At 40.9% G+C, this 17,854-nt stretch overlaps 1 protein-coding gene across 1 annotated transcript; it reads right to left on the minus strand.

Annotated features, from left to right (window-relative positions):
* Positions 1 to 1,931: 1,931 nt before the first annotated feature.
* Positions 1,932 to 5,432, minus strand: KLF14 (KLF transcription factor 14). The gene has a single exon (XM_031013429.3). The coding sequence runs from the start codon at positions 5,256 to 5,258 to the stop codon at positions 4,287 to 4,289; it is 972 nt and encodes a 323-aa protein (XP_030869289.1). The 5' UTR covers positions 5,259 to 5,432; the 3' UTR covers positions 1,932 to 4,286.
* Between the last annotated feature and the right edge of the window lie 12,422 nt (positions 5,433 to 17,854).

A 17,854-nucleotide genomic window follows, 5' to 3' on the forward strand; every position in this document is an offset into this window, starting at 1 on the left:
AATGGGGAAACTGATCTGATTCCAACCTGATACTTCCCAGAATAATCTAAGAGCTAGAATGTCCCTAACCTGTGCTCTTACATATACATGGAACTTATGCCACTGACCTTAGAATCCTCAACTGCAATTCTGGCTGAGCATAAAGGCAGCACAAATTGATCTATTGAATAGTGCCTTCCCTTTCTGCAGTGATCCTGTCTCAGTTACATCTATGTGAATCAAAATCAGCCACAGTGTTCTGTACAGCTCACTTTTGCCAAAGTCTATGCTCAGTGACTCTAAAAAATTAGTGGCTTGTGTGAGGACACTTGCGATCATAGGCTGCTAAGATTTGAAACGACTAAAGAACTGAAAGGCTGAAGATCATTAAAGCATTAAAGCCCTGTACTCTGGCATTACAGACATCCAATCTCCACACATCTTATTTTGATTCCCTAATTCCAGGTGAAGTGCCTATTTCTCAAGATTTAACAGGCAAGGCACATCTCAATGTGGTGGGGCTTAAGGGAGAAAATTAATTCTACCTCTTTCCCCTCTATGTTATCAGCCAAATGAATAATAGATACAAGAATCAGACTAATGAGGGTCAAAATATCAGTACAGTCATCCCTCAGTATACACTGGGGATTGGTTCCAGGATCCCTGCGTATACCAAAATCCACGCACACCCAAGCCCAATTGGCCCTGTGAAACCCATGTATATGAAGAGTTTCATACTCTATTCGCATGTGACTTTTTGTATATGTGTAGAGAACAGCATATGAGCAGGCTCTGCATCCCACAAATACTCTATTTTTGAACTGTGTTTGGTTGAAAAAAATCTGCACATAAGTGGACTTGTGCAGTTCAAACTCATGTTGCTCAAGGGTCAACTGTTACTTTGCTGATTACGCTGTATCATGGTCAAAACTGAGCTTTCTAATACACTGTCTCCCCTACTCCTCCTAATTCCTGGTCTTGGATCTGGACTACCCAAAGAAAAACATACAGTGGAAATACTTACCTGGATAGCAGCAAGGAACAGAGCTGCCCCAAAAGTAGGAAGAGAGAGAGGTGTTCTTCCAACCTGCCTCTAGAAGGCAGGTCTGGGGCTCAGCAGGTGTGTTTACCCTATGGAAGCAGGATCTGAGTGAAGTGCATGCACACTGCAGGCAGGGAGGTGCAAAAGAGAGAACTTAAGAGTGTGTGTGTACAATGACCCCCCCCCCCCATGTCTCCATCAGAGAATACAATCATTTCTCCTTTGGGGAGAAGTGTGTAGAGGTAGAGATGGGGGTCAAAAATGATATTCCAGAATGGTTCCCTGCTTGGAGAAGAACAGGGAAATAGGGACAAATGACATATTCTTGCCTCCATGGGTGGGGACAAAGCCTGTATTCTTCACATCCTCCCAGCAGAAGCAGGGGATTCAACTCCCTCACAACCAAGGTCTGACCTAGAACTCATTCCCAGCCTCCAACCCATATTTAAGGAAGAGGTCTATGAATAGTTTCTGCTACTAGGTCATTCCTACATCCGAACTGTGGATGGCAGGGATGGGGCAATGGCTCAGAGGTTCAGTCTGACCCCAACCAACCCCCATATGTACTCACTCATTGAGTGAGTACATCTGATTAACAAAAAGAAACCAAAGAAACACCAATAAAATTAGGAAGCCTTTTTCATGGCATTTCACTAACCACTCCTTGAGAACTCTCTGGTTGCTGGAGTGAAAAAGGTAACAACAATACTCAGACTAAGAAAGACCTACCTAAAAACCTTTATCTGGCTACTCCCATGTATGTGCTGAGTATCTCCTTCCCCACCACCTCAAGACCTGGGAGGAGTCAGTTTTACCAATGAAAGACATGTCACATTGAGATTGTCAGAGGCCATCCCCAGATAAAAGTCCCCAGTGTACAAGAACCCAAATAAGGACACTATTTGGGAGCTTGAGAATCAAAAGTTATTTATCAACAGGTGATTGGAAAAGCCAAGCTTTCTTGAAACCAATTTCAGAATGGTTAGTGGAAATTCCTGTTAGCTTCTTTGGTCCACTTACCCAATGGCAGATCTTCAACTGAAAAGGACAAAGAGGAAACAGTAGTCTTCAATAGGACCCCCAGTGCCCTAGCTATCCAGCCCTAGCTGAAGAGACAAACAGAGCAAAGAGAAGACTCCTTCCACTACCAAAAATCACTTTCACACTGGGGGGACTTCTCCTCCCACATGTAACTCAACAGCCCCACCTTCCCTGCTTAGCCTTCATTAGGAAATACTGAACCTCTTCAGGGTCATAGGCCATACTCCTTTGGTCCTTTCTAAGGACCCCTCCCCCACTTAGTGTAGGAGCACTTAGTATAGTCCCAATGCCATGTTTGTATCATTCACTCTCTTGAGGATGCTGGAATGCCCAGGACCAGAAAAAGAAGGGAATTCACACTGAAAATTAACCTAGCAGGTCCAAAGAGAAAGTCTCTCCTAGGATGCCAAAAAGTCATTCTCACTTTATGTCCACATGGTGTGAAGGGAGGGAACGTAACCAGTTAAGAAAAGGGCTTTTGGGTCAAACACAATAGGCAAAGGGTTCAATCAACATGTGAAGGTACATAAAAGCAATACAGAATAGGGAGCGAGGGAGGGACTAAGATCCCAGAGAGGAGGAAGAGATGGGGTAATCAAGTGTGAGGGAAAGAGTCACTTAGCAGGCCAGACACCTAAGTTCTAGTCATGGCTCTTCCCAGCAACCCAGCATATGACTTTGAGCTTATCTAGTCTTCAGTATCCTCATCTGCAAAATAGGGGAAAGCAGTTTGTTTAACCAGATGCCCGTTAGGGTCCTATGAGATTACAGCATCTTCCCCAAGTGTCAGTGATGGACTATTGCAAAATATTCAGGAGGGGGCCAGAGGGGATCTCCCAGGGCAGGAAATGCCTTTCAGCCTCATCTCTAAAGAAAGGGTCACATATATACACATTCATACATACACAAGCAGAGTGGTCAGTGATTTCATCCACAGCAGCAGAGACACATATAGAAAAAACAAATACTGTTGATGTCTGATTCCTTCTTATCGGGAGAGGGGCCCTGAGGATATAACTTGGAGGGACTATATGGTCAGAGGAGAAAGTTCCTCCTATTTGATAATAGCTATCACCTTGCTACTCCTTCCTCAAATCCAAGGCAGCCAGCTCCTTGGAAGAAACCAGTCTGTTACCCTTCCCTCTCCCATCTACCAACTCACCTGTTTCAGAAACGAAAATCTGCAGACTCTGAGGGAAATAACCCCCTAGTTAGCCATTAGGAAATTAACAGAATCTACCACTCCTGAGATTACATAAGGTGGGGCAGCTGTGTCCACACGCCTCTATTTCCCTGAAAGTTATCAATGGTTATGAGCGGTCTTGTTTCGGGCCCCGCCCAACCTTAAGGTCGCTTGAGTTTTCTCTCTGAGTGAAGGGGGAACTAGTCTGGACCACCCTTTTCTTGCTGGTGCCTTTACGGTTGTTTTCAAATGGTTTAACCAATCTCAGCGTGAGAGTGAGCCAGGAAGTTACCATCCTCAAGTAGGAATCCAAATGGGGAGAAGGGCTACGACGCAAGCGCAGGGTTCCAAATCATGCAACAGGACCTGCAAACAGACTCACACCCCAGACATCAAGAAGCATCTCCCAGCCACACATCTACATGGAGCTTATGTGGCCTCTCCTAGCAGAGGTAGCTGGGGCAATTGGGGGAGTGGAGGGCATAAGCCTCCCATCAACCTGGGATCCCTATTTAAAAGATGCTAAAAATAAATTAGTAAACATTGCTGTTTACAGAAATAGAAATCATTTCTGTTTCCAAAGGCCTCTCACCATCCCAGTCCTGGACATTTCCAAGACTGCCACCCCTGACACCCTCTCCAAGGTCCGCCCTGGTGGATGGGTGAGACACCAGAGTCCTTTGAGACTGGGAGCTCCTCAGGCATCTGAGAATTCCAGTTTCACATCCCTGGTTCCAGGGAGGGGAGAATTTTCAGTACTCTGGAGAGTACGGGAGTTCATCCCTTCTTATCAGTTCCTGGGGGCTGTCTTGAGGCAACCCCCACTTTTAGGATGATATACACGTTGCAAGAATTCCCGCTATTTTCCGGCCCCCAGTACCTCCCCAGAGTCCACATGTCTGCCTGGACCCACCCTCAGAGCAGAGGAACCAGTCTGTGCCTTGGTGTAATGACTCTGGGAAAGAAGGATGGGCAGAGAGAAAGCAGGGACAACGGCCTGGGGGATCATCCTTGAGGGTAAGACTGACAGCAATGACTGTCCTACAGGCAGGTGGTGAAGCTGGGCGCCGGGCCGGGACCGGAGCCGGAGGCGGAGCTTTCCACCTCGCTGGTGAGTGGCGGGTCGATGCGGGGAGTTCGACGACGTCCCCGGTACTCGATCATATCTGGATGATAGGTTGGGTGGCGGCGAGCATGCTTGGTCAGGTGGTCGCTCCGGGAGAACTGCTTGGGGCAGAGGGGGCAGGAGAAGCGCTTCTCGCCCGTGTGCGTCCTGTAGTGGCGGGCCAGCTCGTCGGAACGCGTAAACTTCTTGTCGCAGTCGAGCCAGTCGCAGGAGAAAGGGCGCTCACCCGTGTGGGTGCGCTGGTGGGACTTGAGGTGCGACGACTTGTAATAGGCTTTGGTGCAGCCCGGGAAGGGGCATTGGTGGCGCTTGGCAGCAGGTGTGACAGGCCTCCTCCGGGGCACCTGATCCGCGGCGGGGGCGGGGCCTGCCCCTAGGGCCCCTCCAGAGAACCCACCAGAGGCTGCTGGTGCGCCCGGGGCAGCAGGCGCGCTCGGGACGGCGGGCGCATCGGAGGAGCTCTCGGGAGCGCAGACCGCCGCGGCGCCGGAGGCGGGAGCCAGCTCGGAGCACGGGGTCTGGACGGAGCACGGGATCGGGTCGGAGAAGCCGGACGAGGCGCGTGGAGCTTCCCCCGAGTTCTCCCAGGAGCCCTCGCCAGAGCTGCCGCGCAAGTCCGCCCAGACGCTTGCAGCCAGCAGGTGGGGCGCGGCGCCGCCCGCGCCGGGGCTGGGGGCGGGGACCTGCGGCAGCGGGGGGACCGACGCGGGCCCCGGTGGCCCCGGACCCGGCAGAGCGGACTCCGGCGGCGCCGCACCCACCTCCGAGCCTGCGGCTCCACCCGCGCCCTCGGGGTCCGGCGGGCGGCGGTGAACCACGGCGCCCGCGGACATGGACACCAGGCACTCGGCGGCGAAGTAGTCCAGGCACGCCACGGCGGCCGACATGCTGGGACCGCCCGGCCGCCGGCGAGCGCCGTCCGAACGCGGCCGGCCGCGGGCGAGGGAGTTCCCGGGAGCGTCCGTCCCGCAGCCTCGGAGCGAGAAGCAGGAGGCCGGGTGCTCGCCGCCTGCCGCCTGCTGCCGCCGCCGCCGCCGCAGCCGCCGCTGCCGCCGCCGCCCGCGCGGAGCCCGCCCCGCCTGACGCGCCCCTGACGCACCGGAGCCCGCGGGGGCGGCAGAGACCCGCCCCGGCCCGCAGGACACCCCCTCGGAACGCGCGGCCCCCCGGCTAAGTCATGTTTAACAGCCTCAGAAATTATCTTGTCTCCGCGTTCTTTCTTCTGCCGGCGAGCCAGGTAATGGTAACAGAGCGAAACTCCCCGGTCGGAACTTCTGGGAGGCAGCAGCCTCGCCCCCCCCCTCCCCGCAGCCCGCACCCGCCGCCCGCTGGTCCGTCGCCAGCTGGGTGTCCCGCGGAGTCCCAGAAAGTTTTTTTTTTTAAGGAAAAAAATGGCTAATACCTGACATGTCTTTCGGTTCATAATTGCGATTGTTAGCGAAGTGGTCTGGAATTCCATTTCACTCCCCGTTCGCCGCTCTCAGACTAAATTGCAAATATCCCCAAGTCTGTAGCAAAAAAAGTTTTCTCATTGAGCAGGTCAACTGTGAACCCGGGGCCGGGAGCAGTTCCCTAAATAGATCCGCTACGTAGCCATTAATTAATAGCATCTCGAACCAGAAACAGTTTTAACCTTGGAAAAGCAAAGAATCCTCTCCCGGTTGAAATTGAAACTTAAAATCCTTTGAGTAAAGATTTAACTATTCAGCCAACGAAAGAAAAATGCATGTTTAAACTGCATTAACCTGTCACTGGCATCCAAACAAATTTAAACGCTGAGATATAAATTATAGTCTAGCGGCGAGATAAACACATTAAAATGGACTCCCACCATTTTAATAATAGAAAGTCACGTTTCCAATTAGGCATTATCTTGTAATTTGCTTTTGACGAAAGTTAAATGTAAGAAATTGCAGCACATGATATAGAGTGCTCATATGGTGTTTTGTGATTGTGGAGGTTTGCCTTTTTTATAATCAAATGCATGTACGGTTTCTTTTACGTGTCTTCATTGCTTTCATTTTTTCCCTCGTTTTTCTTTTTAAAAATGTAAAACCACATAGAAAAACAAACAGGATAATTTCTAAAAATAGTCATATCTTAGTTTTTGATGTATATAAGCTTTTATATGAGTGAATTGTGTGCATTTTATTTGTAGTTCTTCAGTACTTTTTCTTTTGAAAATTAATACGTATGTATCAAGAATAACATACGTTCGTGTATTTACTGCCTAGGGTAATCAAATGTGAAATTTTTGTTATAGTTGTTTGATGTTTTTATTTATATTTAACATTACAGATAGAGTTGAATGTCACTTTATTTCCCTCCCCAGTTCCATTCACCTTTCTCCCCCTTCACTTTTCTAGGTAATTAGTATTATAAAGTGGCTATTTAATCTGCATTTGTTTTGATACCCGTATTACTTAATTATACATGTAAATATATGTATATCTCCATGCTTATTTCTTAAAATTTTTAAGTAAATGGTTCACTAGTATACGTATCATTTTGCAACTTCTTTCCCTCAATATGATTTTGACAGCTATCCAGGTTGACACCTATAGAATCTACTTTATTCATTTCAGCAGTTTTTAAATAATATTGTCAGTGTTATTATTTTTAAGGCGATTCCATTGCAAAACAGTTAATTTTTCTGAAGTTCCTCTAGACGATTAACTCTTCATTAATCTACACATTAAAATCTATCAGATAGAATAATTTACTAGCTGTTTTATTATTTAGAAAAAATGTGAAGATATTTAAAATGCAGAGAGAACATTACAAGCACCCATATACCTGTCTCATATAATGAATATGTTAACATTTTGTTATATCTCCCTCAGATCTATTAAGTATTCAACATTTCTGATAAAATTGAAGGTCCCTTTGTACTGCCCCCAATACCATTCTCCACCCTTTTCCCCAAAGGCAAACACTAACATGAATTTGGTATGTAACTTTCCAGTCTGGGTTTTACAATTTAACTGGATGTGAACCTATAAAATGCAGAATATTGGTTTATATGATTTTTTTAAATGTACAAACATAGTATTAGGCTGTGCATATTATTCTTGGACTTGTTTTTTTCCTTCATGGTATGTTTTTATTTTTTCTCTTCGTGTTGATAAATATAGATCCAATTCATTCATTTTAATTGCTATAGTGTGGATCCATGCATACAAATGTGTCCTGTTTATTCATTCCCCTATTGATGAATATTAAACTGCTGCCAATATTTTGGTACTACTTGTACATGTTTCCTTTGCACATATGTGAGAATTTCTCTATGTGTCTACCTAGATGGGGAATTGCCGGGCTCCACACACATTTTCAGTTTTGCGAGAGACTGCCAAATGCTTCAATTTGCACACCCATCAGAAGTGTGTGACAGTTCACGTTTCCCTCACATGATCTTCAACACTTTCTAGATTAAGATTTTTATTATTCCTGCCAATTTGATTATTTTAAAAAGCAGTATCTTGTTGTCTTATTTGAATTTCCCTCACTGCTAGCGAAGTTAAGCATTTTTTCCCCATATGTTTGTTGGTTATTGAGGTTTCCAAGTCTGTGATTTGTTTTTTCACAGTCTTCATTTTTTTTCAGTAGATCGTGTATGTTTTATCTTTTTTCCTCCTGATTTGTAGGAATTCATGCGTGTAAACATTAAATATATTGTCTCAGTCTGTGGCTTGTCTTTTAACTGCTTTTGATGTCTTTTGTACTATAGACAATTTAAAATGTACTCATATTCATTGATCTCTTTCTTTATAGTGTCATTTGTGGATTATTAAAGAAACCTCTCCATACCTGATGCATAAAGGTAGCCTCTTATGTCTTCTTCCTTAATGTTTTAAAGTTTTGCTTTCCACACATGAGATTGATCTATCTGGGACTTATTTTTTTTGAATGGTGTAAAGTAGGAATTTAATAATTTTACTCCTCCCTTTTCCCCCAACCCCCATATGGAAGGCATGTGGTAACCCGATTTACTGAACAGTCCTTCGTGTCCCTATTAATGTGTAATGCCACCGTGATTGTAAATTAAATTTCTGTGTATTCATGGATGTGGTTCTAGTTTGTCCTTTTCCACTGATCAAACCAAATTTGAGCCAATACCACAGTCTTAATTACCATGGCGTTGTAAATCTTGATGTGCAGAAGGACATATCCTCTCTTTGTTCATTTAAAAAATTGTTAGGTAATGTACACATCATTTTGCAACTTGCTTTTCTCCCTCAATGTGATTTTGAGAGCTACTCATGTTGATTCCTGTAGAATCTGCTTTATTAATTTCATGAATGTATAGACTATTTTTGGACTTCTATTCTTCTATACTAACTTTAGCATTAGTTCGTCAAGTTGCATTGAAAAACTCTTGGTATTTTGCTTAGTTAAATTTATAGGTTAAAATTGGGGAGCTATGACAACTTCATAAAATTGAGCCAACTAGTACATGAATATTATTCTGATTTTTAAATGTCTTTCAATAACATTTTATAATTTGTTTATAAAAGTATTGTACCTCTTTGTTAGACTTACTCCTATTGTACCTTACAGCTTTTGCTGCTATTATAAGTGAGATCTCTTTTCTATTAAATGTTTAAATTGGTCATTGCTGCTACTGTCATTGGTAGAGATCCTGTAGATTTCGGAATAACCTGAAAAGTGTGTTAGATAATGCTGGCAAACATGCTGAACTTATTAGTTAAATAGTTTATTTGTAGATTCTCTTGTGTTTTCATGTAAATGATAATATTATCTATAAATAACACCCCTAATACATTTTCCCCTTTCTTATCTCCTTGCATGGGCTGGGACCTTCAATATAACATCAGATAGTTAAGGGTGAGTACAAGCATTGTTTTCCTATTTTTATCTGATTGAAAATGTTTCTCATGTGTCATAATTATGATATTTGTTGTAAGTCTTTGGTGGAAACCCTTTATCAGTTTCCTTCTATCCCATTTATGCTTAAAGTAGGAATATTGTTAAACCATGAAATGAATATTGAAATGTTATTAAATGCTTTTTCTAAAAACATTGAGATGATTACAGGTTTTATCTTTGCTGTGTGAAAGTGACAGGTCACATTGATAGATATTTCTAATGTGAACCTACCCTTGCATTCCTGAGTTAAACCCTGCTTTGCCTTGATGTACTGTTACTTATTAATACAGTGCTTCATGTATTTTATTTTAGCATCGATGTTCATAAGTGACATTGGTTTAAAACTTTCCTTTCTTGCACTTTGTGCAAGAAGGAAAATGCATTTGGAAATTTCCTTCTTTTTCTATATTCTGTGACAGTTTGGATGAGATAGGTATGATTTGTTCCTTGACTATTTGGTAAATCTCATCTGTGAAACTATCATATTTTGAAAATTCAATTTAATTTCTTTAATGATTGTTGGTTACTTTGGGGTTTCTATTTCTTCAATTTTGATCATTCACTTTTTTCTGCCTAAAAAATTAGATACTACATTTAAACCTTTAAAATGTTGGTATATGGTTCATGGTATTCTCTTTACACATTCTTTATGGTGTCTGTAGTTATACCCTATTTTTCATTATTGATATCATATATTTGTGAATTCTCTATTTTTTCTTTTTTGTCTTAACCAAGATTTGTCTGTATATTTAGACAAACTTATAGAGGTTTGTCTGTAGTCTTTACAAATAGGCAGCTTTTGTTGATCATATATCTGTTTCTTTTAAAATGTATATATTTGTTTAATTTATATATTTATTTTTATTAATCCCTCACTTACATTTTCATTGAGTTTAACGTATTATTCCTTAGCACCTTAAGTGCTTTTCAAGTTAAATACCTATCAATTCATTAGCAGTGTTTCTTATTTTCTAATATATAATTAAGGGCTATAAATTTCCCTTAAAGAGAAATTTCCCTTGCTTTATCTGTATCCCGCAAGTTTTAAAAATAGTGCTTTTATTGCCATTCAGTGCTAAATACTTTATAATTCCACTGTGATTTCTTAAATATGAAATTTTTGGAAGGGTGCTGTCCCCAGATTTCCCTGGCATTGTATCACTTGAACTATTCTGTAACCAGTGCTCCTTGTGTAACCTCTCAGGAACTGGGTCTGGAAGTATAGTTGGGGATTATTCGAAAAGGAAACTAGAATAAGGGTAATTTTTTAATGCAGCATATACTGTGGCCTTGAAGTAAATGTTACCAAAATGTTATCTCTCCCAAGCCCATTCAGAAGCTTGCAGGAACAATATCAAAGAGATGTTCCTGAAGGCCTTGAACAGCTGACTGGTCCATTCTTTTGGTCACAAGTAGTTCAGGGCATGTACATAGTAGGTGTTACATAAATATGGTAGAATAAATGAATAGGAATATACAAGCTGACAGATTAGTATTACTATTCATTTATGATTATTAATCCCAAACAGACATTAAACATTCCTAGAAATACTGCACACCAGTTTGCATCTATTGCCAGTCTCCTTCCTGCCTTTTGGCAAAAGCTAGTCTATTCTAGTTCTAGCTCCATTATCTCTTGCTTTCTCAAGATTCACAATCTATAACATACCTTCTCTCTCTCCAACATCATCTGTTTTTTCTTCTGTACAGAATAATTTGAATCAACATTCAATAATGGATTAATACCTTCAGTTAAAAAATATCCCTCTCTCTCTCTCAACTCTCCTTTGTCTTCTAGCTACTGCCACATAGTTAGGTTGCCCATGAAAGCCAAATTTCTGAAGTGCCGAGTATATTCTGTCACCAATTCCTTACCCCCATGGATTATTAAGTTTGCTTCAATATCGAGCCCTCACTTTGCTACAGAAATTCTTGTCAGGATCAACATTGATGCACCACACAATGTAAACGTCCTTAACACTACTGAACTGTACATTTAAAAATAGTTAAAGTGAGAAATTTTATATTATACATACTTTAATTTTCAAAGCTTTCTTTTCTCAAAAGGAGAAAAAAATTAACATCGACCCCCTTGTTGCTAAATTCAATCCTCAAATAACTAGAACTCTCAGAGCAGTTGAGCAATCCTTGAAATATTCTCATCTTTTGGCTTCTGTGATATTACATTCTTTTGGGCTTTCTTCATCTTTCTAACTGTTCCTTAACAGTTTAAGTCTTAATTACTCATTCCACCTCTTTACCTAATCTCTAAAATTTAAAATTCTGCAGAACTCTATCCTAGGTCTCCTTCTCTCAATTCTACCCACTCTCTCTAGGTAATTTTAAACATTTTCCATGGTTTAAGTACACCTGTATCCCAAGAACTTATAAATTTTATACTCTTTAGCCCAGATCTCTTTTCCAGAGATGTCAGAGAGTCTTAACTACTTGACAGCTCCCCAGCCTTCCTGGAATGTCTCATTGATATTTCAAACAATAGATTAAAAAGTCAAATTCTACCCCAAATCTACTCTTACTGTGTTCTTCCCTGTCTCAGTACACAGCACTTTCATCCATTCCTGCTCCTTAAACCAGGAAACTGGGGTCATTCTTGACACTTCCCTCTCCATCCGCCCCAACATTTAATTAACCTTCAAGTTTGGTTGTTCTGCTTTCAAAATGTGTCTTGACCATCTCTTTTCTCATGCCAGTACCGTAATCCAAATCAACGTCAGCTTTTGATCAAACTATCATAATACTGGGTTCCCTTAACTAGTTCCTCTACTTCACTTTTGCTCCATTCCAATGTCTTCCCCGTATAGTTGCTACATGGTGAAGTCACAGTTAAGACAAATTCGAAACAGCGGACAATGATCTGGCTCCTATTTACCTTTCTACCTGACCTCTTACTCACTCACTGTATTCCAGCTTACATTGGCCTTTGAAAACGCTAATTCCTCGAATGCTCAAACTGTAAAATCTTCGCATATGCTGCTCCTTAAACCTAAACTGCTCTTGCCTTCACTTTTTGCCTGAATAATTCCTGTGTATCATTCATCCATTTTCACTTCCTCTGAGAATCCTGACACCCACAATCTAAACTGTATCCCTTCTTTTACACAGGCATTCATTGATTTAACAAATATTTAGTGGATATTCTACTAAATATTACTAAATATTTACTGTTCTTCACCTCGCATAGTTTTAGGCACTGGTGATAGAGCAGTGAACAAAGCAGTTTCTGCCCTCATGGAGCTTACATCCTAGTGAGAGAGCCTGATAACAAGCGAGTAAGTAAATTCATAGTATTTCAGATATTCAGGGACAGATGCTGTGGAGAACAGTAAAACAGGGGCAGTGAGATAGCATGTTCTGAAAGGGGATATTTTGTGTACAGGGTTAGGCAAGACCGTTCTGATGAGGTGAACTGAAGGGAGTAGTCTTAAGAAATCTAAGAGAAAAATAGGAAGTGTGAAAGTTTTGAAGCAGAAGCATGTGGGGTGCTGGGCAGCTTAGAGGCTTGCACTGGTTTTCTACAGCTGCTGTAACAAATTACCATAAACTTAGTGGCCTAAAACACAAAAATTCCATTTCTCACAGTTCTTTAGTTCAGAAGTCCAAAATCAGTCTCACTGACTAAAATCAAGAGATCACCAGGACTGCATTCTTTGCAGATACTGGGTGAGAATTCGTTTCCTTGCCCTTTTCTAGCTTCTAGAAGCAGCTGTCTCTTGGACCCCTTCCTCCCTCTGTAAAGGCAGCAATGATGGGTGGAGTCGTTCTCTGATTTGCATAAATCCGATCTACTCTTCACCTTCTTATTTCTGCTTATAAGAACCCTTCTGATTGCATTGGTCCCACTTGAATCCAGTATAATCTCCCCATCTCAAGTTCAGCTAATTAGTAACTTCTATTCCATCTGAGTTCTGGGTATTAGGATCTGGACATCTGTGGGGAACTATTATTCTGCCTAGCACAGGGTTGAAGCAGACTAAAGGAAGGGAAGAATGAGTTCAGGGACTGGGCTGAGTGGGAGGCAGGTCATGTAGGGCCTTGTAAACAATGTGGACAGGGAGATGGGAAGTCTTAAGGAGGATTGATTCACCTTGGTTGCTGTGTGGCTAGTAGACTCAATGGCAAACAAGAGTGGAAGCAGGAGAGCAGTTAATATGCCACTGCAGAATTCCAAGACAAAGATGATGGTGGTTTAGACCAGTGAAGGTGGTGAGGTGTGGTCAGATCCGGGATGTTGTTTGGAGCTAGAGTGAGGGATATCTGCTAAGGTGTTGGACGCAGGGTATAAGAGAATGTGAGGATTCACGAATGACTGCAAGGATTTCAGCCCAGTAACTGGAAGAATATACTTTCTATTTTGAGATGGGGACGGCTTTAGAAGAAGCAGGATATAGGAGGTGGAAATTGGGAGTTTGCTTTTGGACACTTGGAGATAGGGAAGCTGAGTTGGCTCTTGGATCTGAGTCAGATGCTGCTTTTTTTTTTTTTTTTTTTTTTGAGACAGAGTCTCACCATGTTGCCCAGGCTGGTCTTCAGCTCCTGGGCTCAAGCGATCCTCCTGCCTCAGCCTCCTGAGTAGCCAGGATAGTCTGATGTTTTTATAGTTCAATGAAGTCCAGCTACATCCCTGACTGGGCAACAGGATAAAAGGGATTTTTTAAAGCTATGTGTTTTTATACGTATGTTTCTGGAGAACAGGAATTCTAACTCTTAGTAGAGTTTTTCAAAATGCCATGTATAATTGTTTGTTTAATAGTTTTTTATTATAATGATCACAAGATGTTATCTAAATATAATTAAAACCGATTGTTTTGTGTCAAACTATAAAAACAAAGATTTATATTTTAGGAAATCTAATCATTTAATATCTAATTTTTTTAAGTTCAATTTCCATTCTTGATAAAACCTCTATGTTCTTAGCTGTCAGGTTTCTGTTAGATCCGCTGAACTTCTTTCCTGTGACATTCACGCTCATGTTAATTTACAAGTCTAAATGAACTATATGTGACCTTATGAAAAACAGATGAGCTTTTCTTTGGTGAATTTCAAACACTTTTTCAGTGCCTGTAGTGTTGTGGGCACATAGAAGGTAAAGGCACATAGCAAATAATTGGAAAATATTTTTATATAATGAGACTGAGAGCAAAGGTCCAACTGAGATGTTTATATGAGACAGAAAAAAAAGTGGGTGGTGTTAAGATTCTGCAGTATGATAGCTCAATAGTTCAGCAGTATGTGTGGTGACTTTGGAGTCTAACAAGCCAGATTCACATCTCAGCATGAGACATAGGACCCTCTCCTTTCCCATGAAGGGAATAGAAATTGGCGCAACAGTTTGATGATAACCTGTCAAGATGATGGTGTTCATACATACCCTGTAACTTAGAACTTTTATACCTTACTTATGTGCCATAGAGAAATTTTTGTACTTGACCCTAGGAGACTTCTACAAATACGTTCAGAGCACCATTTGCTGCAAATTTTTGAAGTAACTTATTCATTAAAATGTAAGGCAATACTACACAGTAGTAAAAATAAGCAGTGAGGCGACATATCAAAGGCCTGTCTCTTAAAAAAAGAAAAATAAATATCATAGCCAGGTGTGGCAGCCTGAGCCTGTAGTTCCAATTACTTGGGATACTTGAGCCCAAGAGTTCGAGGTTACAGTGAGCTATGGTGGTGCCACTGCACTCCAGCCTGGAGACACGGCAAGACCTCATCTCTAAATAAATAGATAGATAGATGTATAGATTAGATTAGATTAGATAGATAGACCAAAACTAGTTAGATCATGGATAATGCTTTCTGCTTAGTAAATAGAATGAAAAAAATCTAAGATTTTAGAAGACTGTGTCAAATATGATGTCTTTTACACAACGTAAATACTTGATCGTAATTACTATATCAACACGTTATAATTGTTAATAGTACAGACTCTGCAGCCAGACTGCCACATTCTGCTTCCATCACTCACCAACTACATGACCTTGATAGAGTTACTTTGCTTCATTCATAAAAGGGAATGAGAGTAGCACCTACTTTATTTGGGTTGTACTAATTAGTTAATACATGTAATATGATTAGACCACACATAGGCGTATAGTAAGCACTGTATTTATTATTATGTATTGTTATCCACATATTATTCATATATGTCCATAATATACCCATACATTAAAAGTAGAATACATTAGCAGGTGTGATAAATACCAAATTTAGAGCAGTAAGTGTCTCTGGTACGGGAGGAAAGGGAATGGAGTTTCAACAGATTCTTTTGTTATTTGTTTATTTTTTAAAAAATCTGAAGCAAATTAGGTAAATGAGATTTGTCAATATGAGCCTAGGTACAGTGCTGTTTGCCATATTATTCTCTGTACTTTTCTGTGTGTGTGAATTTTTTTTTTTTAAATCGCAGAACAGAGCCAGAATATTAGACACACAAAACATACCTGCCAAATAAGTGAGTGGACTGGGGATGCAGCCCTTGGAATGTCTGGCTGGACTCCCCCTTTATTCTGCCTTCCAGAATAAAGGCGAGCAGGGGGCATCTTGGCCATTAGGAGGGACACTCCTCTCCACCCATGTGGATGCAGTGGAGCCAGGCTTTCAAGGTTCTGAGGGAAAATTATTTTGAACTTAGAATTCTATACCCGGGTGAACCCATCATTCAGTGTGAGAGCAAAATGAAAACACTTTCAGAAGTTTTCAGGTTCAGGAAATTTACCACTCAAGCACCCTCTCCGGAACAATAACTAAACATCATATTCTGGAGAGAAAAAATGAATCAAAGAGGAAGGCACAAGGGACAGGGAACCTAGTGACAAAACACAGCATAATTTAAAATAATCATTGATTGTGGGGAGGGGGAGAGAGAGAGGGAGGGAGGGAAAGAGAGAAATAACAACCATCTGACATTCTGGAATTAAAATCCCTAATGGTCTTTACATGGGAGGTAGCAAGAGGGCAAAGGAAAAAAGTAGAGGCGTGAAAAGGTTACTGACTTGTTCAGAGAGAAGCTAGTCATGTTGAGTAATTGAAGATGTTGATTTTATCAAGTAATTTTAAATATGTGCTACAAAATGAAAGAGTAACCACTGGAAAATTGAAATAAGATACCTAATTTCCTAGCTATTAAAAGAAAACATTAAATAAGGAAAATGTCATCAGTTCAAGAAAAGCAAGAGGAGAAAAGGAGAAACAATAACAGATTATGGTAAATAGAAAACACAAAATAAGATGCAGGAGTTAGTCCAAAGTGTCAGTAATCACAAAGTGAATTAACCAACCAAATGAAAAGATAGAGCCCCTCAGACTGAGTTTAAAAAATAGAGAAGGGAGGGTAGAGAATTCAAAACCCTAAAAAGCTATATGCTGTTTATCTAAAACAAATGACCCAGGAATTTAAAATTGAACAACAAAAGCAGATGTATTATGAAAATGTCAACAAAGCAAACCAAATTAACATTTCAAGTAGAAAAAAACATAAGGATAAAGAAGATTCTAATAACATTATGAGAAACTTTATATACTCAGTTTAAATGTACGTGGAATATTTACAAAGAAAATTTCAATAGATCCTATAAAGTAGAAATTATACAACCTACACAGTGACCACATGCATAAAATTATTATTTAACAACAAGAAGACAGTAAAAAACAACAAACAGAAAAAGCACTATCCGCTTGAAAATGAGAAGGCACACTTCTAATTAACTTGGATTACAAAAGAATTAAAATTGAAATTACAAACTACTTAGAAATGAACAAATGAGCACACTACATTCCAAGATTTGTGCGTACTGCCAAAGTGGTACAAATGGAAAGATTTGCAGCCTTGAGTGCTTGTAGAAAACAGAAATTGTGAAAATAAACAAGCTAAGCTCATGACTCAAGAGTTAAAGAACAGGAAAAATAAGCCCAAAGAAATAAAAGTAGAAATAAATTGGCCGGGCATGGTGGCTCATGCCTGTAATCCCAGCAGTTTGGGAGGCTGAGGGAGGAGGATCACCTGAGGTCAGGAGTTTGAGACCAGCTTGGCCAACATGGTGAAACCCTGTCTCTACTAAAAATACAAAAATTAGCGAGGTGTGGTGGCAGGCGCCTGTAATCCCTGCTAGGGAGGCTGAGGCAGGAGAATCGCTTAAACCTGGGAGGCAGAGATTGCAGTGAGCCAAGACCATGTCATTGCACTCCAGCCTGGGCGACAAGTGCGAAATTCCATTTCAAAAAACCAAAACAAAAATAGTAGAAATAAATGAAATTTTAAAAACCCCAAGTGGGCTTCATTAATAAAACCATTTACTATTTATTTGGCAAGACCAATAAAATAGATGAATGCTTGGTGAATCAGATTAAGAAAAAAAAGAAGATATACTTAATATAAGGATCAAGAAATGTGGAAAAAGCCAAATATTACTGTGTACAACTTTAAATAAATATAATTAAAATTAAGATAAAATGTTTGATCGATAAATGCACAAATTACCAAAGTTGGTTCAGTAAGGAGCAAAGCTCCATGGACCATTACATAAAAATAAATGGAAAAATAATTAAAGGTATACTTAAAACAAAACAAAACACC

Source organism: Gorilla gorilla, chromosome 6 (assembly GCF_029281585.2).
Source record: "Gorilla gorilla gorilla isolate KB3781 chromosome 6, NHGRI_mGorGor1-v2.1_pri, whole genome shotgun sequence".
NCBI lineage: Eukaryota > Metazoa > Chordata > Mammalia > Primates > Hominidae > Gorilla > Gorilla gorilla.